General features: G+C 35.9%; 1 protein-coding gene across 3 annotated transcripts in view; it reads left to right on the forward strand.

Annotated features, from left to right (window-relative positions):
* The window catches only part of Fstl5 (follistatin like 5), a 596,643-nt gene that overhangs the window by 488,951 nt on the left and 83,479 nt on the right, over window positions 1–24,213 (forward strand). For all 3 annotated transcript variants that reach the window (XM_052730071.1, XM_052730070.1, XM_052730069.1), the window contains exons 14-15: window positions 6,072–6,179; window positions 10,236–10,360. In XM_052730071.1, coding sequence (XP_052586031.1) covers window positions 6,072–6,179; window positions 10,236–10,360 — 233 coding nt within the window. The remainder of the gene's footprint in view (window positions 1–6,071; window positions 6,180–10,235; window positions 10,361–24,213) is intronic.

The raw sequence follows: 24,213 nt of genomic DNA on the forward strand, positions 1-24,213 counted from the left end.
AAATCTTCACCATCTCAGTTCAAAGACAAGCTACTAGAATACATGTATTTCTTTATTAAAAATAATAACAAGGTTAGGTAATTTTGAATTAATTTAAACTCTCTGTTCACTCTTCACATATAATTTTAGCTCATTCATATCTTCTGATAATGAGTTTCCTAATCCTATTACCTGCTGTGTGAAATAATCTATCTTTATATTTGTCTTAAATTACCTTAGCAGGGTATTAATTTGACTGTTGAAAACATACATGCTTAAAAACAAACTGTGTATACCCTGGAGATTTGATTCCCAGTAACTTTTATGGTATTTAATCCCCCCATGATTTTTCCTAAATTAAAAAAAAAACTAAAAAGACTGATTTCATAGATTTAGATAAAGTACTATGCTGATGAAGCAATAATCCATTTAGCTCAAATTTAAAGACAATATTCCTACCCATTAAAATTTAAATAAAATATGTTATTTCTATTTAAAACTTCATCCAAAGACAGAGCACATAAAGTTTATTATAAATGGTAAAGTATAGAGAAAATATTAGAAAATATTTCCTTTGTGGTTTGACCACAATTAAGTTCTAACTTGAAACCTGCTTTTTCCCAAATTCAAATGCTTTATCCTTCCTGCCTGTATCCTTGTCTTTTTCTATCCCTTATATAGTATTCTAAGACAAAAATAGTATCCATAATAAAAATTAGTTGTCCTCTAAACACTAGAGAAAATTCTATGGAATTCTTTATACACTTTGTAAATAGAACAATGCAGTCCAGAAGCAAATGCATTGTTCATGGAATTAGCAAGAGCAAAGCCAGTAGACTTAATTAAATGTGTCCTTCAAGGTTTCTGCTTTGATTCAAGTACATCACAGTAACTTATATGGGGCTGGGGTTGACACAAGGCCTTGGCCAACCTAACTGTCTCTGCTCCAGAGGTACATATCCAGGCCTTGTTGTTCTTGAGATGAAAATAGGTATGTGGCTCAAGCCATACAGGAACTGGTGATCCTTCTGTGACCTCCCCAGGAGTGCTGGGATTGGTTTTTTTTTTTTTAATTTGTTTTGTTTTTTCAAATTTTAGCTGTATTGCTACACATTAGTTTTAGAAAAGTGACTAGCTTTTCCAGCTTAGGTCTGAATTTGATGACAATCCAGAAACTATTGTATATGTGTTTTCAGTAGATCCATCCACTTCATTTTCATCTGCATCCAAAAGCATAACTTGACAATAATTTAACAGTTTTCCTAAACTTGGTATTGTTTTAAATGTCAAATTGTTTCAATTATTTCCTAGAGTGACATACAGATGATGTTTCCCTTTATAGCTGATTAACTGGTAAACAACTGACCTCATTTTGTTTTCTATGGAACAAGATTCTGTTCTGCCTGGGTGCAGAAGAGGCTTAGTGTGACACCTCAGGAGTATTCTTGGGATCATCAGCAGTCTCCTCCAGCCATTAGCACATTATCTTGGGAATCTACATCATTAGTTTAAATTAGGTTCACTTAATTAGCCAGCTGGTACTCTCCTTGTCAGACTGGTAAACAAGCTGTGCTCCACTGTTCCCGCATGTCATGTCTCAGCCCTTCTTCTGTGCCTTGCTGCTATTGCCATTGTTTCTCCTTAACAAACTGAATCATCTTCACAGACTCTGATGCACCTTGTCCATGAGAAGTGCATTGTACAATTAGGTTTTTGATTTTATTATACTTGCCCAAGAAAGACCGATGACTCAATACACCACCTATGTATAAGAATATTATTTTCTATAGGTCAACACAGACATAAATACATATAAAAAATTAAATCTGAAAGCACATATGAAGTTTGGATCTCAACACTATTTTTATAATATTACAGAAAGAATGATTCTGTCAATGGCTATATAAAGCTATAGTGTATCAAATGAAATCTTTTGTTTTACTGTCGCATATTTGATATATTTTCAAAAAACAAGTAGGAGATGAGTTGAGCTCATCACTAACTATAGAACTGAGCATAGTACTTACATTAGAAATCATACTAGAGGTTATACATGTAGGACAATAACATGCTTGGTTTTTGAAAAGTATTTCAGTAAAGGTTAATATTTCAACAGATCTTAAGACAATGTGTTGTAGTAGAATTGGTATAGGATAAGACAAAGCAGACAAATAGCTGTGCATAAAATTATAGCTTATTGTCAAGAAGAAAAAAAATTAACCAACAATATCATAGCCAGAATAATTCACTAAGTCGGCTGTGTTTGGTTCCCTCACTTTTGTTAAAAGAAGGGTTTTCTCCAGAATTACGCAATAGGCCTTTGTTTCTGGAGGATTCCGGTGGAAGAGTCTGAAAACAGATTTTTCTAGAAAAATATTATCTATAGGCTAATATAAACTATGTCAAAGCAGAAAGTAGAATTCAACACAGGCTGAACTTGGAAGAGACATAAGCACATGCCAGTACACCACATTCCAGGCATACATTCCAAATCACTGTCTTTTAACAAATACCATTTTCATGGAATAAGAAGAGGTAGTTGAACTTAGAAACAAATAAATACACAAAAAAGTAGTGTGTGCAGCTATGCATATCAACTCTGTGGCCCTCCAGCCCTATGGAATTCTTGAGTCCCAAATAGGCATGAACTTGGCCCGACATATTTGGAAATGCCGTCATGTCATAATGTCAAACAGTTGGACACTCCAGGTGGTATCCACTGCATGAACTCCTGTTTGAGTTAACAGATGAGAAGCCATGGGGAGATGACCCCAGCACATTTGTTTATACTTGTTTATATCTTATGATGGAATAATCACATTACACTTTAAAACCATTTCCTATAATGATTGATAATGGCAGCTAAGAATGGAACCCACCCCCACAGAAGTCCATTAGGATAGTCAAAATTTAAAGGCTGTAGTTACTTATAAGTAAGGAGGTAATCATGTACGAACATGTCAAGTCATTCTAAGTCCATATGAGTTATTCCAAGTCCATATGAACCCCTCTATTCTGTAAATTCTTTAAAGACAGAGACTGTGCTCCTTAATTTTCTTCAGTGTCTTCATTTGATTATTGAAACATTGTAATGTTAACAACACAATCATGAAATTAACTCAACATTTATTAGTGTGCACCCATCTACAATGTGGAAGCAAAGGCTCCCTGAAGAGCATGCTAAGGAAGCATCTACCAGTGAGTGAGCTGCAATGCAGACTACTTCTTATAATAGTTGCAGTAATAGTTCAGTAGTGCTTAATATTCACCAGACACAGACATTCATTGCTTATCCTAACAGTCACAAGAATTTTTGAAAATAGGTATTTTTAGTTCTTTATAAGAAAAATAAGCTTAATGTCTTTGTAAGGTTTTGCTATTGTATTACATGAAGGGTTTTAGAATGACTGTTCATGAAGATAAGATATCCTGTGCCTCCCTGGCTCTGCACTGTAGACTGTACTTCTACACACATACAGATACAGATGTTGGAGCCTCCTTGAGTTTTTGGCCATCTTCCAAAGCAGAACAGTGTCTCCCAAATCTTCATGTATATAAGGTATAAATTTGAGGATCTAGACAGAGCACCTTTTGTGTTCATAGAGATACCCCTAATAGGAAGTAGTGCAGTACCTGATAGATAGGGTAGATGGCCTCTGATGTGACAGCCACAGTTTTCTTAGCCCTATGTATGGCCGTGCATCCATGTAGGGTATTAGCTAGGAAAAGCCTTATAAAAGCAAAAGCAGTATCTAAGCTGTATCAGAGTGGAAATTCCCATTAAAATCTCTTCTTGATCCTAAACAGTCATTTACAAACCTTTATCATGTGTCCTACTGTATTCTTAAAAGTTAAATATCGAAAATGTTTTCCTGGTTGTTGCTGTTGTTTACACTGAAATATTTCTTCAGAATCTGGTGACCTGATGATCATTCTATTTTAGACAGCATGCAAACTAGGTTGTAATAACCACATACAAATCAAGTTTACAATATAAAAGAGAAGATGTGAAAAGCCAAACTAATCCTCTTTGTCACCACTTCACTGATAGGAGGCAGCTCTTTCGTTGCTCACAAGTTATTGATTAATGCATGCAAAAATTTCAATGCAACATCTGACATAGATACAAAAACAGTTATGTAAATACAATCATAGCCATTCCTTAAGTAATAAAACTAGTTTATTACTTTAATAATGCCAAGTCTAGTCGGGTCTTTCTATGTGTTTATGCAGCATAAATTGAAATTCATTAATGAAAATTCAGGCTTCTTTTTCTCCTACTACCTCAACTTTTGTCTGTTCCTATTTGATCTTAGTTTTTCATCAACTCAAAATGCCTTAGAAACATAGAGGAACATCTTCTCAAGATAGCATTCAAAGCAGGAAGGGCATGGAAAATGAGTCGAGGAGGATGTTCTGTGGCTGTCTTGGTTTGTGAAGTACAGTATCATTCTCAAAAAATTGTGGAGCGACTTAGTGGTTACAATGCAGAGACTAGAGCACCCCCTGGGAAGCTGGGAAGCTTAGTATCTGTCACAGCAAAGGATTACTTCTCAGTGGTGTTAGTGGCAATGCACCCACACCATGTCATATCTGCTTAGCTGGACCATAAACTATGATACAACTGTAACATCCAAGAAGAAAGGGATAAGAACATCAGTACAGAAATTTTTAACAGCTCTTTCCCCAAATCCACTCATTATTTTAATAATCCTTAGATATTATGAACTAAAAAATTGTAAACCTAAATTTCTAATACAAATTGAAATATCAATTTCCATATGCGCAACCACAACTTTAATTTAACTTTTGCTAATCCACCAAGAACTGCATATTACTGTGAGTTACCTCTTGGGGAATTTTGCTAATATTCAATAGCTTTGGGAAGAAACACTGTCATTATTGGATAACTTTTGACTGAATATAATTTATTTCATAATATAAACTTAGAAAGCACATATAAGTAACAATGACAGTAAATTACCTTACAGCTGTTAGTTTTATAATATAAGCAGGATAAAATTAGGGAGAACAAAATGACTTCCTAGCAACAATTTGTTTTCTGGTAATTGTATTTAAAGTAGATGCTTAATATTATAAATATTATTAGAAAAATACACATATTATACCAATTATGTCACAAACAATTAAAAAAGATCCCTTGGGGGTTTTTTTGGTGATATTAGAAAACTCATTAAAGTGATTTTTATGTAACCAGGTAGTACATTTAAGCCCCTTGGTCCAACTGTTGCCATTTTGAGTTCATGAATGGACATGCCATGCAATTCAGTTAACAAATCAAAGAAGAAACTGTTTATTCTAAGCCAAATGAGAGTGGCCCTGCCTGGGAACATGGAGTCATGTTGTCCTGAATGGTTACAGTCATAAAACAATAGAAAGTCAAAATCTTGGCATTTTCAAGTACCTGGGTTGGTTTCAAGAAACCAGAACTTAGCTGCTGTAGGCTTTTGATGCTACTTGATGACACTGGGGACTGGCGGAAGGTTGTGGCCTGTCAACACACTCCATGGTTGTACCTGGTGGTTGGAAGGCTTTGTTCAGACACAGGTAAACAATGAATGGCTATTAAGGTTCCTAAGATGACCCAGGGCATATCAGCTTGGAGTGGCAGCATTACCATCATGGATTCTAATCTGTCCAGAGGCCTCATAAGACCTTTAATGCAGATGTGGCCTTTGTTCCCGGCTGACTTCAGTTGAGTCAGGTCCTTCATGAAGATGGTGAAAACTGAGAACACAAACACAGCCGAACTATGTCATCACTGAGCTGTAGTGAGCATACATACCACATTTTATAAACCTTCATTTTCGAAACAACTCTCCTTGACTCAAAATTCACATTTAGACAGTTGAACAAAATAATACTATATAAAATTGCTCAAATATTGGAAGAAATTGAGATTGAATATGATACTTTTAGGTTAATCTAATAGATTATAGAAAAATCAGGTATCTGGCCAAATATGATTTTAATCTCATTCTGAATTACTGGATTCCTCCTTCATTACTGGTACAGTTTTCCAATATTGCCAAGGTTTTAAAACTTACGTTTTCGATTGTTCTTGATTACAGGCAGTGAGCACAGACCCTGTACCAGTTAAATTACACTATGACAAGTCACATGACCAGGTGTGGGTGCTGAGCTGGGGTAGCATGGACAAGACATCACCAACTCTACAGGTAACAATGTCAGGGGACCCGAGGAAGTGATGATTTTAAAACCTGTAGGTATCTCAGTGATGTTCATGAGCATTTAACTACGACACTCTTCTTTATAGTAACTGTAGTTTCAATCACCGTCTATGCATTGGAAAAGGGAAAAAATGTGTAAAACTCTAGTAATTTCAGACTTGGATGACCACAAGTAATATTTATTAAAGATTACAGTTATATGCTAAAATAATGAATGAGAGTAAACAGTTAATGACATTAGAAAAAGAAACATTATAATTTACCTTACTCTGTGTGCTGTTGCTGTAACAGAACCTGTGAACTATAAGACCATACTGGCAGCTTCTGTCAAGAGCCTCATATGACGCAGCAAAGCATGCGTGCCAGAGAAGGTTTAGTGATATAACTGAGCCACATCCTCAGTAACCATCCATCCATTAATAGACAGGTAAGGACACATTTGAACTGTGGCCTTGCTTCAGTACACTGAGTGAGGCCATGAGGTAGAGACCATGGAATCTAACCACAAGAACAAAGGCTGTTCTATAGTCTTTAGCTTCTAGATTTTGGTAGTAGGAGCACAGACTTACTTTTAATTGGGGGATGTGCTGTGTTCATCTTGGGACTATTGTCTCTTTTTGAGGTCATTTACGTGATGATGTCACATAACCAGAGAAAGAAAATAATCAATTGACTGTGACCTTGTGCCACAGCCTTCAGATCCTCAGAAACAAGTTTAAGGGGAAAGGAGATGGGTGCTGGAAATTTTTTATGAACTACTTCCTCCCACTGCCTGTGGACACAGTATTATCTGGAGTGTGCCACTAATGCAGAACCCTAAGGTGTCAAACTTTTTACAAATTTGAGTAAGGTAGGTTAGATGTAGTATTTTGATTCCCCAGTAGTTGTCATTAACAGCGTTTTAAATGTTTCTGAGGATTTTTCAGTACTGAAATATTTTATTCAAATGCTAGAGCTCTTGAGATAAATTATTTTAATTATGATAAAGACAGTTCACTTTATATTTAGAAATGAGAGACATTTTAAATGTCAGGAACAGAGTATATCAGTTACCTACTTTACAACTCAAATCATTCTATAACTTCATGTTTTAAACTATGAATATCCTAGACTTAAGCTAAAGTAGCAATCTACTTTTGTGAAATAGCCATTTGAGCTGTATGTAAGTGAGATTTATGTTTGTCAATGTGGCTCCAGTCGCCACTGTCCCCACTGGCTCATTTCCAGATCCATCAAAAGGCAGTGGTACCCTTAGAGTACTTGCATCTCCTCTTTGTGACCTCAAGCCAGATATCTGCACAGCCCAGCACTTTCAGAAGACAAGAGTCAAAACTCAAGGGGACTTAGCATTTGGACTAGAATTCACAGTCACTTTTGCCATATCTCATTAAGCGCAGCAAAATCTCTCTACTTGCCACAGTGAGAGAGGCTGAATAACACCACTACTCTTCACAGTGGAAGATTGCAAAAGTGATATATGTCCAGACAAGGAAGTCATCTAATTATTGGAGATTTGATATTTAAGTCTAATCTTGACAAGGCAAAACAAGCCAGCATGGGGGACTATAAAATGATGTATTTCAGGGATGCTTAACAGCTCTGACTTTTCTGCCAGAGGATATATGTTATATTCCCAGCACCAGCATGGCCACTCAGAATCATCTGTGACTTCAATCCCAGGGAATCTGATTCCCTCTTCTGGGTTTCTTGGGCACTTGGAGGATGTATATGCATGCTGGCAAAACATCTATACACACAAAACTATAAAACATTTTAATGCTGTTATTTTAATTGATTTTTTTAAAGATTAAGGTATGTTTTTACAAGATTAAATACTTTATTTTCTTTTAAAAAGGACAGCATGTGTTTTTAATATACTATTTTTTTTATTGCTGCTATTTGTGTCTATTTTAAAATCAATTACTTCAATTCTCCTTTGGTTCAAGCTACTCAAATGGATTAAAATAACAAGTGTTGTAATATTCACAGAAGTTTTTTAGATAAACCCTTTAACATTATACAGGATTACCCCCTCAAAGAGTTTATAGACATCCTAAGTAATTTTATCTACATTGCTTAATCATCTAAAAATAACTTTTTTCCACTGAAAACCTAATAAAATCTTTAAGTTATAAAACACAGTGATTTTTAAAACAAAATTCCAAGTAGACATTAGATCATATTTGAAAATATAAAATGAAAGGCAGAAAGCAAGATTTTCTATCAAAGGATAGAGGATAGGTAGATTCTAAAAGATGGTAGATAGATAGATAGATAGATAGATAGATAGATAGATAGATGATGCTAGATAGCTGGATAGATGGAAAGATGTGTGATAGGCGATAGATGGATGGATAGATATGTAGTTAGATAGATGATCGGTGGGTAGATAGATAGATAGATAGATAGATAGATAGATAGACAGATAGACAGACAGAGCTTGGAATGTTACATCTTGGCTCCTGTGAGATCTTGACTATTGTTTTGAGATCAATTCACTGCTAAAAGCTCCTAAGCCCACATATCAGACCACAGTTCCTTGAGTGGCTTGCCAGTTCCCTTTGCTAAGAAAACCATGACTCTGCAGAAATGTCCAATAATCACGGAAATTTATCACCCACTAGGATTATCATGATACATCTGCAAAGGAAATAGGATTTTAGACTTGTGAAAGTAGGAATGAATAATCCTTTTGAGAAACTCAATTCATAATAAAACTGTGGGCAGGTCCTCACTGCGGTGTTTGTGTTTCTGTGTTATGTCAATCACAGTGACAACTGGTGAAAGCCAGGCACTGGACTCTAAAGGCTGAGAAGTCTTTGTTCCAGAACATTGCATTTTATAACCCATCTACTCAGAAAGGTGCAACAGCAGTTTCTCAACTTCTCAATAATAGAAAACCCTACATATATTTTCATTTTATATTTTCAAGCTAGATTTTTAAGCCATACATTTTTGACAGATATTCAGGAAAATTATTAGTTTTCTGTAATTTTTACTACTAAGAAATCCCATGAGCTATCATACTAATTAGTGATTCTCCACAGAGTTTTAAGTGTATCGTAGTTGATTTTACTTTTAAAATGATATTGATGCGTTATAAAATGTAAAAGTTGCTATTCTAAAAGTCATGATGAGAGTGTGTTCTACAGTTTCACACTTGGTGAGGAGTATGTATTCAAATGTAGAACAAGTCATCAGGCTGGACAGTGAGCACATTGACTTGCCAAGCCACTATCCAGCCCCCTGCATACTCACTATTTGAACAAAATTTTAATCAAGTAATTGTTTCTTTCAATACTGATAAGGTACAAGACATATAAAGGGAACTTCTAGAACTTGATGCATTGTAGAATATGAGGAATAAAATATTTTAAATATAACCATATTTTATTTTAGATATAACCAGATTTTAAATATAACCATATTTTATGTATAATTGTCTCCTGAAGATAGTCCTCTGATTTTCACATTTATGGCATTGCACACACATATGAATGTGAGCACACACCTACACACACACACAACACACACACACACACAAATAAATAAATTTCAAAAATGAATAAAAGTTTTTAAAATAAAATTGCATTAGTCCAAGATTTTCAAAAGTTAAGATGATGCTATGCTTTGTTTTTGTTCTCATGGCCGTATCGCTATCTCTGCTCTACAGAAGAAATTATGTCATAGTAATTCTTTTATATTGCTCTATGTTTGTCTGGTTTACTATTTTCACAGCTTCCACAATGCACAGGCTGCATATGTATATTTACAGTCCTGTATCTCTTAACAATCAGATGTGTTCTGAGAATGTTAAGTCCTAAGTTGTCTGCCTTGTGCAAAAAATCATATGCTACAAGACTTCTTTGTAGAAAGAAGTTTTCCCGTCAAAAATTAGCTACATATTACACATCACACTTTGCTACTAAGATACCAACTCTCAAAAGGAATATAGAGTTTACTGACACAAATATATTTATCTTGAATAAAATTGAGCTTCATACTCTATACTGCTTTGGTCTAAACCTGGTGTATTGTGTATAGGTGATAACCCTGGCCAGTGGGAATGTGCCACACCACACCATCCACACACAGCCAGTGGGGAAACAGTTTGACCGAGTGGATGATTTTTTCATTCCCACCACAACACTTATTATCACCCATATGAGGTAAGTGCTAAGATGAATGCTAAGTCCATTTTCAAAGCTTTTCTCTAATCTTAATAAAAGACACATAAAATCAACGCGTTTATTTATAAAACAAATGCAAAGAATAGTCACTTATGATTTTTGGCTTCTCATGTCTGTTTGACATTATGCATTTATCAGTATCAGTGGGGAGCTTACCAACAAGACAGTTTTATTTTTTTTAATGTCTAATGAACAAACTTCTAATGACAAAAGTGTGTTTTGTTATTTGTATCAATTTAACTCTGACACTTTTCCAAATTCTTATTAGGAATTTTTCCTAGAATCTTATAAAATGTTCATATTTCCTGAAAAAAAAATGAAATGATTCTGATGAATTAATTCTCAAATAGAGAAAATGTGCCTTTGAATGTGACATGAGGAAGAGCCACAGATTCAGATGTCTGTTCAGTGTATTTGATCATACCATAACAGTTTTGGTTCTTGATGAGATTAATATGAAATTCCATTAGGAAGTATAATAAGTCCATATGGAATGTTTGAAGCATGATCTTTCTAAAGGGATACTTTTTTTTTTTCTCTTCCTCCGATTATTTACAAGGTGTGAAGGTAACACTAACGCACGGAGTAATATGTGCTTAAGACTTCACAGCAGTAGTTAAAATGCTTACATGTGCAGACAGTATTCACATCAACCTATTGTGCCATTTTGGGTTACTGTATATAGTTGACATGTTGTCAGAAAATTATGTGGTTTTAGGCTTGGAATGATTTCTAGATAGCTGGAGATGAGAGCTGATGATAACTTGAAAAACAACCAAATATTGTCTACAAACAGAGACATGATTTTATTTCATTGCTATGTATTATTGAAATGGTATTAAAGTTATGGTTGATGATATTTTAATTTCTTAGCATTTGTATTCCTTTAGGGCTGTATATTGACATACATGAATGTCTAAACTGTGCTCTATAAGTAATTAAAGTAATGGATAGTAAACATTAACCACAACAATCCTATCTCCACATAGCACCAAATTTTAATAAACAGGGATGATCATCAAATTTCCTATATTTCAGCTTAAAGTAATTCTCACAATTACTGCAATAATGATGATCAAGAACAACAATAAAAATGTTGTATTTGTTTCCCAAATTAAATTGTTATTTATATACTATTTCTTTAAAACAACTAGAATTTATTCGACACTTGAAACACCTTGCTAGTAAAAATGATTTGTTCTACCAATTTTGTGGAGTAAATTATCAAATGAATTTCCCATGTGTATAAATGTGTTGCAGAATGGATTTCTGTGAACTGTATATTCCTAATTTGACAGTACTTCTTCACTTTTGTATTTCAAAGATACTTCCACAGCTTCAGGCAGAGGGCCTGACACATAATATGTGTTTGATGAATACTGGTTTTCTTCCTCTGACCTGGCATCCCATTAATCTTCTTTATTCCCAGATTGCATCATCCTCACTTCATATAATTGATATCTTAATGTCTGGAACACACCTGGGCCAGAGTCAGGGTATTATAGTCTTAGTGTCAAAAATGATGAATACTTAATTTATGTTTCTCAAGGGAAGAAGGAAAGTGTCACATTTTGTATGATTTGATTTGGGGAAGAGCTGTCTTTCAGCCATACTGGGTTTTTCCATGTCTAACACAACTGGCCACATAACATCCAGGACACATGGATTGTGTGGAAACAGAGAACAATGACAGAAACTCCCCAAAGTGGGAAGAATCTCAAGAAAAGAAGTACCATGTTGGGCTTCTTTTCTGGGGACTTTCCATAGGATTTATGGCTGAAACCTGATAAAGACTAAGGCCATTTAGGGTAGGGGAGTTAATTCTCCATGCATGCCTTGGGCCCAGTCAATATGGGGTCTTGCTCTCTGTGCATGCCCTTGTGGCCCAATCTAAGAGATGATCATGGGCTGCACATGCCCTTCTCAGTCCAGCTAGGGGGATTGAAGCCTCCCTTCCCCTGTTCATTTTTCACTTGCTTTTTTAGCTGCTAGTGTTGGCTCACCCACTGGTCCCTACATCACTGGCTGTCCTTGCCAGACATCATCCTTGTAGATATTGATAGTTTCCTATATTGGCTGCTAGCTTCTTTCTTGTCAAATTCATGTGACCAGTTTATAAGTATCCCTTGAGCCTTTGCTGTTCTGATTATGGAGAGGTAACTCCTGTTTCACTAGCAACACCATTGTCACTGTATGGCGGCAACCAATTCATTTCCTTCTAAAGACTGACATGAAATGTTGCTCCAGAAATCCTTTGTCCAGTGATAGCTGCCTGGACAATTCACAATCAATACAAGTAAACTGAGTCATTTTGGGATTATTTGCAATTATGTTAAACATCTATATATTTCTTGGTCTGGCTTCATTTATATATTTACCCCTGCCACATTTCTTCATCATCTATTTTGTTTTTGTAACTATAATCTTCAGACTTCTTTATTCTTGTCTCTAAGATAGGTTAAGTAGGAAGAATTTAAAATACCAAAGTGGATATAATTGTTTGTTTGAATTCAAAAAGACTTCATTATGCATGCATTTTTGTATTTTTATTCCTTGGTTTGTATAGTGAAATACATACACACAAGTTTGACATACGTATGTACATAACTATTTATGTATGTGTATATGCTTGAATATTTACCTTGAGATTAAAAAACATATACAATGTGCATATACAAGATATCATGTTACAAACTTTATATGTATATGACAAAATGCCATAATAATGTCATATATTGTTCTAAATTTTTTATCAACATTGTTTAAAAAGTTATTAAACTTCACAAAGTTTGGAGAGTTTATTTGAACATATCAAAAATTTTTGCAATCCTCAGGCTGTTTCTGGACTGCTTTAGGAATTTGACTTTTATGAGGAGATTGTTCATGATCAGGTTTTGTGAAAATAAGGGCCAGGTACCCTTTTTCCCCAGCTCCTCAAAGAACTCTGTCCACTCACAAGGATAATACAGCCTGTGTCTGATGCTGCCATTTGTCATTATCCAACAGAATAAGTAATTCTTAGACAAAATACTCCTTTTGTGTCTTACTGATCTTCTCACTCCTCTCTAAAGTGATCAGGAGCCTATGCGAGCCCTCAGCTTGGGCCAGCAGGGATTAGCAATGCCATACAACATTGGATCTTTATCATAGTTTCCTTAAATTTTTGAGATCTGGTTAGAGGACCAAGTGTGTGTCTCCACCTTTTTTTTTTTCCCTAAAGAAGTTTCACTTGATTCAGTTTTCTGTAGGGTACAAGAGCATGTAGTATACTCCAAATTCTGATGTCCCTCTATAACCTGATGAGCTATTGAAAGTACATAGATAATTTCTGATAAACCTTAACTTCAATAAGTCAAATTTTAAGTTGATTTATTTAGTCTCTAACTTCCAAGGAAAATTTTGAATGAGTTAAAATGGCATGCATTTCTTTTAAAAGCCTCAAACTTTTCAGCATATTAATAAATTGAATAAAGCTTAAAAGTTAAAGAGCTTATATCCTCAAAATAATATATTTTGCAAAGGCTTGAGAAGTATAAATTTAAAAAATTCTTTAAAAGTTTACCTTTGACATAAAAATATGGATAGACAGAATTGAAAGAGATACTATTAAAATGAAATAATATAATTTTATAGGAATCAATTGTGTTTACTTAATGTAATAAAGACTGAAATGAGCTTCCAACAATTTTAAATAAAATGTGGTCTATAAGTACTAGAAAATTATTTAATTATTTCTGTTATAATTTGTATGCAAAGAAGTTATTATATGACCATATTTTCAAATTAATCTTAAATTATCATATATACAAATATACTTGTATAATTTGATATTTATACCACATTTAGTTTCTTATGGTATGGAAATTGCATGAAATACTTAGTATAACTAGTTTTAAATAATTATTAGTCAAGAAATCAGATACCAATTTAAAATGTTTTTTTCAAAAAATATTTTAACATTGACTGTTTAAACCCCAAACAATAAAATATCATGAATATATATTTTATATAATCAACTGATTTATTGTGGTATTGCTTCTAGGAGGAACTCCACAAGTCAATGTTTATACATTTCAGCTTCTCACACATGTGATACTAGAATTTTCATAAAGGAAACACAGTTGTACCAACCATATTATGATATTATATTTTCTGCTAATGTCAGAGGAAAAGGGGGAACTGACAGGTAGAAGAAAAGCAGAGGAATGGGAAAAGAGTAGGAATAGGTAATTATGTTATTTTCACAACACTTTTCAAAATATAAATGTTTTCAAAAGCACTTTCCAACATGTGTCCACTAGTGAGGGAGTGAAAGTTAGCTAGATGAAAGCAGATGTGAGCAGAGAAAGTGTTATCAAAATTTAGTGAAGGCTTCCAATAAGTCCAGACAGTGTGATCTATAACAAATGCAGAAAATGGAAAGCTTGAATGAATTGTATTGTAAGGACAATCATAGCATCATACCTTCTACGATCCCAGAGAGATGGCTCAGCTGTTAAGAGCATTTGCTGTTCTTGCAGAAGACTCAGTTTGTATATTCAATACGCTCAATTTGCTTTATTGCCATTTGTAACTCGGTTTCAGGGGATCTGATGCCCTGTTCTGGTTTCTGAAGGAAGCAGACAAGAATGTGGTGCAAAGATAGGCATGTAGGCAAAACATTCATATACACATAACTAAACCTATCCTAATTTTTAAGATGTATCTTCTGAGTTGCAAGGGCATAATTAATACTTGGGTCAAATGGTGTGGTCTACAAGAATTACTTATCACTGACTGTAATAATAGTTTTTAGATATAGATGCCATGGGATTTTTATTACACACACACACACACACACACACACACACACACACACACACACACACATACACATCTGTGTTCAGTTCAGTCATCCTTTCTCTTCTTTTAGTTCTCCATATTAGAGTTCCAGTAGAAATTTTAATCCTATGAGGCCGAATATGCTGATGTCAGGTGACACATGACATTCATAGAAATTACAAGGCAGTGCAAATGTTTGGATTGAGAGAGAGGGAAGCAACATTACTACTCTCCTCTCTTTCCCATCTCTTTCTTCATTCAATGTTTTAATGTGCATGTGCCCATGTGTAGGTTTCTTTCTTTGATCAATGATCACAGCTGCAAATTATACTGAAAAGATCTTTAAAAAAACACACACACATTAACACAGAATACTGAAAATTCAATTTCCACGTGGTTATATTGCTCTGAACAAGATCTGCTAAATATAGCAAGCAAAGACACACCGTAGCTCATATAGAAAGGTTTTCCTCAAATTTTCCTCCATTTCCCACTCTCTATTCCAGTATGATGCTGTTCTGGACTGAATTTCTTAGACTGGTTGACCCTTCAGTTTGGAAAGAACAAGGCTAGTTGGTAGGCATTCCTTTATGACTTTCTGTGCTAAGAGTGTACATAGGAATGTTTGGGGCACAATCAGGCAGTAAGACACTAAAGACCTGTGAAGTCTCAGATGGGTCATAGGCCTAGACAAGTTCATTGCCAGGACTTCATAGCAGCTGACACAGCAACCACCTGAAGTGAGAAGCAAGAGACACTTTCCTGCTGTCTGAGAATGTCTACAGTGCACTTTTCCTGTTATAAATTATAGCAAAAAATGGTTGAGAAGACATTGGGTTTGATATATGTTTCCTTAAAACTCCTCCAAGGAGAAAATATTTCTCCTGCAGGGAAAATAAACATTCTGTGAAAGTTAAAGTACATCATTCTCCTTCATTTTTATGAAATATGTTGAAGCAATATTATATATAGAGAGATATGCATGTATGTGTGTGTGTGTATGTATGGTGAGACATAGATCAGTATATCCTCATTCTTGTCAGAGATAGGCCAGGTGTGTGGAGGCACAATGTTGCCACTAAAATTGTCAGCTTACGTTTGAAATCTTCTCATGAAAGGAATAGAGAAGATATGCTGTTCAAGAGCATTGAATGAAAGTGCTATCTCCTGATGATAGGTAACAATTCAAGGGGTGCTAGTGTAGCCTTAAATTCCAACATTTTAGAGACAAAGGCAAGTGGATCTCTGGATCTCTGTGAGTTCAAGGCCAGCCTGGTTTACAAGCTTTCCAGGCCAACCAGAGCTATGTAGTGAAATTCTGTTTCAAAAACAAAGAAAGAAACAAATGAACAACAACAACAAAATCAAAAAGAAAAAACAGAAGGACAAAAAGGAATGCAAAATTATTTCTAAATGCAAATCGGTGCAACAATTTTCTTATTTCATTCATACTTACAAGCTAATCAACTCATATAGAGAAATAAGATAGGAAAAATTAACAAAAATGTGTCTGAATATACCAAGCTGCCAAACTCTGTACACTCTCAAAATGAATATTTGAGGACTTACCATTTCAGATACTTCTTTATTCCATTTCTGAAGCTCAAATTGAAGTCAGCTGTAATTTGACAGGGCCTATCTGTGGGATCACCACACCCCAAAGGCCAAGAGGATTTATAAATTGTTTAATAAACAAGGAACATACATGTATAGACACAAACCTACATCTGCAAGTTATTTTTGGCAGATCTTTGTGCACATGTGAATCCAACGTGTGGAATTTGAAAATATTGGACAACTTCTTCTTACTTCCTTGTAAAATTAACTTCTTAATTTAACATACAAAACAATGAGTTTCTTATGGGCATTTCATACATGTTTACCATTTATTGTTATTCTAATATTCTTGTACTGACTCCTCCGTCCACTCATTCTCTTACTTGATCCCTTTCTCACCAAAATTCCCCTTTGTCCTTATATCCCTACCATCTCCACCACCACTTCAAATCACTTCCTTCTCTTCTTGCATTCCTCTCTAATTTTATGATTTACTTCCCAACACACATACATACACACATACACATACATAAACACATGCACACATAAACACATGCACAGGTACACACAAATGGACACACACACACACACACACACACACACACACACAGACACACACACACACACACACCCAGAGTCTAAATATGAAAGAAAATGTGACATTTTCCCTCTGTTTTGGTTTATTTCATTTGATATAACTTTTAATTTATTTTCTTGAAAATTTCATTGTTTTATTTTTCTCTGTGACTAAAAATTTTCATTGTCTATATATTTTACATTTTCTTTCCTTTTTTTCTGTTTTTTTTTTTTTTTTTTCGAGATAGCGTTTCTTAGTGTAGTTTTGGTGCCTGTCCTAGATCTCACTCTGTAGACAAAGCTGACCTTGAACTCACAGAGATAGGCCTGGCTCTGCTTCCCGAGCCCAGTCCTTCACATTTTCTTTATTCACTAATCAGGTGATGAACTCTTAGGCTATTTAGACATTTTACTTAATATGATTTCTATAGTAATAAATAATAATGTTCAAGCATTTCTGGGCTATTTTGATTTAGAGTCCTACAGGCATAATAACCAGAACTAGTGCACTTTTCCAGAAGCTTCCATATTGTTTTGAATAGCAGTGACATCTTATTTCTGAAGAAAGAAGCATATTCTCCTTCAGGGTTTGATCTCTGATTTCATTCTGCCTCTTACTTCTATTTTTAATAGGACTTTAAACCTTCTCTAGTATAGTACTGCTGCTGTATCTCAACACTTAAGACAAATTCTGGGTGTTTGTGCATGTGCATTTATGCATGCTTGTGTGTGTAAAAATAGACAGACAGGCACGTGCATTCACACACATACACAAAGAGAAAGAGAGAGAGACAGAGACAGATAGACAGAGACAGACATGCACACACAAAGGGAGAGAGAGAGAGAGAGACAGACAGAGAGAGACAGACAGAGACAGAGAGAGACAGAGAGACAGTTTGTTGTTTTCATTACTTCTTGAGTTACAAAGTCCTGGCTTTTTCCCTGCCTAGTAATTTCCTGTAATTCCAGCACTCTCTCAATTCTCCTTTAGTCCTGTTTGAAACAAAACAATGCCTAGTGCCCTAAATGGTTGAAGTAAGCAGCCAGCAACACCTTTAAAGAATTTCTAATTAATCTTTTCTGAGAAACTTCACTGTTGTTGTCGAGTGGAGAAAGTGAACACAAGCCTATCCTTAACCAAGAAGCTTCTGGCTACAATCAGCCATTGATAACCACTCCCAGATGAAAAATCAGTTGTTTCTAAGGTTTGACTGGGGAAGCAAACCACCTTTAGAGGCAGCCCCCATGCCAGAGGTAAATACCCAAAACAAAGGATCTCAATGTCATTTTGGAGGGCCTCTGTCTCATAATGTTTCATCAGGACATGTTTTTATACATAATAGGTCCTTTGTATACACATCATGGCTTCCTGTTTTGTGTTTTTAAAGGATTCCTGTGTGTACTAACTAGCACGTGTTTCTGAGTCTATATGTGTTCCTTGTGTTTTTTCTTTGACTTTTATTTCTGTTTGTTTTTTCTTATGATTTGTATTTTTTGTTTTATTTTATTAATTTTTAAATTATTCTTTAGATGCTTATTTATTTTCTAATGAGAGACAGAATGGGTGTGGATCTGAATGGGACAAGAGGTGGGGGAGGAACATAGAGGAGTTAGGGGGAAAGGAAACTGTAATCTGAATATATTGTTTTAAAAAATCTCTTTTCAATAAAATAAAAATAGAAATAATTTAAAAGGAGAGTGATATTCAAATATGGAGATGTAAATAAAACTTGAAGATGTAAGGTTTAAAGAAAATATTTTATTCAGGTATCACTAGAGGACTCTAAGTGCTAGAATTTAGTAAACACTAAATAGACTAATGCTGCAGGAATTTACTGATTAGATAAGAGCACTAATATCATGCAGTTTACAAGCACTCCACATTGCAGATCTGACAACTGTTCCAATTATTTATTTATTTACATTTATTTTTGCAAAATAAATCTTGTTTATTTTGTTGTCCGTCATGTGCAAGTCAAACATTCTCATCACAAGTTCATTTTTATCGATTCATCATGGAACAGAAATTAATATTTCACAATTTTATGTTTCTTGGGTAAAGTGGACACATGGAATAGTTTATTAATGAACCTTGAAAACTTTGGTTATGAATTTGTAGTGTCCCCATTGCATACTTCAGCAAACCTGAATACTACTTTTTTGTTAATTCATTGTTTTATTTTACATTCCAGCCTCACCCTACCTCCTATCCTCCCCTTCCAGTCCCTCTTCTCCCTCCCTCCCCCATTCCCATCCCTGAAATCTCCTCTTCTTCCATCCCCATGCAAGAAAGGGCAGGTCTCCCATGAGAATCAATAACCATGGCATAACAAGTTGCAGTAAGACTAAGCACTTCCCATGATTAAATTTGGCCAAGGAGACCTAGTATGGGGAATAGGGCCCCAAAAGCCTGTAAAAGAATTGGAGACAGTCTCTGTTCTCACTGTTAGGAGTCCCACAAGATGACCAAACTGCACAACTGTAACGTAAGTACAGAATGCCTAGGTCAATCCCAAGCAGGCTTGCTGGTTGTCCTTTCAGTCTCTGTGAACCCCTATGAGCCCAGGTTCGTTGATTCTGTGAGTTTTCTTGTGATATCCTTCACCCCTCCGGCACCTACACTCCTTCCTAAACTCTGACTGATGTTTGACTGTTGGTCTCTGTATCTGCCTCCATCAGTTCCTAGATAGTTCCTCTCTGATGATAATTGAACCAGGTACTAATCTGGTCACAGCAGATGGCCAGTTCAGGCTACCTATTCACTATTGCTAGGAGTCGAAGCTGGAGTCTGTCCTATAGACGCCTGGGAGATTCCCCCATAGCAGGCTTCCACCTTACCCTGAAATGCAGCCCCAGGGATCCTTATCAGCACTGTCTCTTCCATGACCCCAACAACCTGACTGATCATGTTCCTATCCCCACCATTCCTCAATAAACTCACAAAATCTCTTCTATTTCCCCTTCCCAGGAAATCTAGGCATCCCCCCCACGAATCCTCCTTGTTTCCTAGTCTCTCTGGGTCTGTGGATTGTAGCATAGTTATCCTTTATTTTACAGCTAATATCCACTTATGAGTGAGTACATAACATGTTTGTCTTTCTTGGTCTGGGTTACCTCACTCAGAATGATTTTTTTTCTAGTTCCATCCATTTGCCTTCCAATTTCCTGATGTCTTTGTTTTCTGCACCAGAGTAATATTCCATTGTGAAAATGTACCATATTTTTTATACATTCCTCGGTTGAGGAACATCTAGGTTGGTTTCGGGTTCTAGCTATTACAAATAAAGCTGTTATGAACATAGTTGAGCAAGTCTGCTTATGGTATGATTGAGTATCCTTTAGGAGTATGCTCAAGAGAGGTATAGCTGGGTCTTGTGGTAGATCGATTCCCAGTTTTTTGAGAAATAGCCACACTGACTTCCAAATTGGCTGTATAAGTTCGCACTCCTACCAGCAATGGAGGAGTGTTCCTGTTATTTCACATTCTTTCCAACATGAGCTGTCACTTTGGTTTTGCTCTTAGCCACACTGACAGGTGTAGGAAGAAATCTTAGAGTCATTTTGATTTGCATTTCCCTGATGGGTAAGGATGTTGAACATCTCCTTAAGTGTTTCTCAGCTTTTGAGATTCTTCTATTACAAATTCTCTGTTTATGTCTGTACCTCATTTTTTAATTGGATTATTTGGTTTGTTGATATCTAGTTTCTCAAGTTATTTATATATTTTGGAAATCAGCCCTCTATCAGATGTGGGGTTGGTGAAGAACTTTTCCCATCTTGTGGGCTGGCATTTGTCCTGTTGACGGTGTCCTTTGCCTTACAGAAACTTTTCATTTTCATGAGGTCCCATTTTTTTTATTTTTATTTATTTATTTATTTATTTTGCAATACAATTCAGTTCTACATATCAGCCACAGATTCCCTTGTTCTCCCCCCCTCCCGCCCCCTCACCTCTCCCCCAGCCCACACCCCATTCTCACCTCCTCCAGGGCAAAGCCTCTCCCCAGGACTGAGATCAACCTGCTAGACGCAGTCCAGGCGGTCCAGTCCCTTCCTCCCAGGCTGAGCCAAGCAATCCTGCATAGGCCCCAGGTTTCAAACAGCCAACTCATGCAATGAGCTCGGGACCTGGTCCCACTGCCTGGATGCCTCCCAAACAGATCAAGCCAATCAACTGTCTCACCCATTCAGAGGGCCTGATCCAGTTGGGGGCCCCTCAGCCATTGGTTCATAGTTCATGTGTTTCCATTCGTTTGGCTATTTGTCCCTGTGCTTTATCCAACCTTGGTCTCAACAATTCTCGCTCATATAAACCCTCCTCATTCTTGCTAATTGGACTCCCAGAGCACCACCCGGGGCCTAGTCATGGATCTCTGCATCCAGATCCCTCAGTAGTTGGATAGGGTTTCTAGCACGACAATTAGGGTGTTTGGCCATCCTATCACCAGAGTAGGTCAGTTCTGGCTGTCTCTTGACAATTGCCAGCAGTCTGTTGTGGGGGTATCTTTGTGGATTTCTGTGGGCCTCTCTAGCACTTTGCTTCTTCCTATTCTCATGTGGTCTTCATTTATCATGGTCTCCTATTCCTTGTTCTCCCTCTCTGTTCTTGATTCTCTGATTTCTTTCTCAGTCCATTTATCATTTGTATATAGGAGGGATACTGATTTATTTTTAGTTAATTTTGTGAAAAGTCACCGATTAAAGGTGGTTATCAGCTGTAGATCTCTGGTAGAGTTTTTGGGGTTGTTTATTTATACTATCCTATCGTCTGTGAAAATATGGTACTTTGGCTCCTTCCTTTCCAAATTTTATCCCCTTGGTTTCCTTTAGTTGACTTATTGTTCTATCTAGAACATCAAGTACTATATTGAATAGGTATGGACCAAGTGGATAACCTTGTCTTATTCCTGATTGTAGTGGAATTGCTTCAAGTTTCTCTCCATTTAATTTAATGTTGACAATTGGCTTGCTGTGTATTGTTTTTATTATGTTTAGGTATGTCCCTTGTATCCCTGATCTCTCCAAGGTATGTTGGATTTTTCTATAAATTCAAAATGAGTATAAAACAAAGTCAGAGATGATCACTGAAAGAATGGTATTGATTACATAAATAGTCATTTTTACAATTTGAAGCTGTAAAAATTATTCATAGGGCATCTGACTGAAATAATATTTTAAGCATTTAATTTAGTTGTAACCCTGTGGGTGTAACCTTCTCAGAACTATTCTTATAGAATTTAAGAAAAAGTTGTCTATCAAGGATATTTAGACAGGGTTTGAACATATGGCTCTGTGTATAAGAGTGATGGCTGCTTTTCCAGAGGTTCCAGACTGTATTCCCAGCACCTGTATACTGACTCAAACCCGTCAGCATCTCCAGTTCCAGTGGATCGAATGCCCTCTTCTAGTCTCTGTGGGCAATGCACACATATGATACATAGACACTCATGAAAGCAAAACACTCATACAGAAAAAAATATTTGTAAAATTTAAGACAAATATGTATCTTTTTCCTAAATTTATTCAAGCATCAGCATGCTTCTTAACATTTACTGGTTATAGTAGATATGTGACCCAAGGAGTCTCTATGTTGCAGCAATACTTTTGCATGTTTGCTATGGTAGTTCAGCCCCGAAATTGGAGGCCATCTGAGATGTGCTGATGGTTATCTAACACAGAGCCTGGGTCTGCTGTCAAAGATATATCAGATATAACTTTGGAATTTGTTAAGAAAATGTGCTATGCTTATGTTACTCCAGAAACAAATTCAGCAATAATTGACCTTATCCTGAATTCAAATTTGCTACCTGTGAGTTGACAGATTTTCTTTAAAAAACATTTGGATTTAGCATTTTTATTATTTAAAAAGTGAAGTCTAAATGTGCTTCTCTTTTGTCTAAAGCATGCACATGACATTGTTATGTGCAAAATCTTTGCACAGTTTCTGGCATACAATATGTCACTAACAATTAGGATAATGAATTGTTCATTATACTATCTCCCACAGTGATTATGGTAATTAACACTCAGTATATTTTTATTGAAATATTATTTTTCTGAACATCCAGCTAGCACAGTGATTTTCAGGAAAGGAAGAAGTATGATGGGCTTAAATGTAGTGCTAGTCTACTGTGCATTTCTCTGTGACTTTAAGTACAAAAAAGGGAAGGGAATTGCCAGCAGGAATTATCTGTGCAACACTGTAGGGTGGCAGCTAGTGCTGAACATATTTGGGTCACTGGAGTTAACTCAAGAGTAACACCATGCATAGAGACTTGCTATTTCTGGAACTTTCCTTAGTGTCTTTCACATTATTATAAACTATAACCAATGTCCATGAAGTCACTGGTTTTCTTTGTCTGTGTCCCTGATCTATACGGCTTTTAAAAATCCACAACTGTTTTTCTAATTTCTGCTAGAAAATTAGGAAGCACATTCTATCAGGAAAACGAAATGACAATAAAAACTATGAAGCATTTATTTGTGGGAAACAGTGGATCAGGGATCAGGATAGCCCTGACTGAAAGGGGTTCCTGTCCTACTGAGGGAGGAGGAGGAGACTGGCAGGAAGAATGGAAGCCAACATGTAATGGCACATACCTGAACACTTTATGTGGTCTGCCCTTTTGCAAAGGTGGCTTTTTGGGTGAGTTTATGATTTATTTCACTTGCAAATAGTATTTTCACAAATATCCCAACTTTTACTTATGTTAGCCAATAACCTCAATTATAATTCTATTATATGTGAAAATAAAGCAAGGTCAAATTCTCCTGGATGGCAGAACTGACCTGGCTTTGTCTACAGGGGCCTCTCAAACGTCACCTCAACTTTGTCCAATAACACTAAGAAGAGACCTATGTGGAATTTCCTCAGAGGC

This window comes from Peromyscus californicus, unplaced genomic scaffold, assembly GCF_007827085.1.
Source record: "Peromyscus californicus insignis strain IS unplaced genomic scaffold, ASM782708v3 Scaffold_9__1_contigs__length_137607984, whole genome shotgun sequence".
NCBI lineage: Eukaryota > Metazoa > Chordata > Mammalia > Rodentia > Cricetidae > Peromyscus > Peromyscus californicus.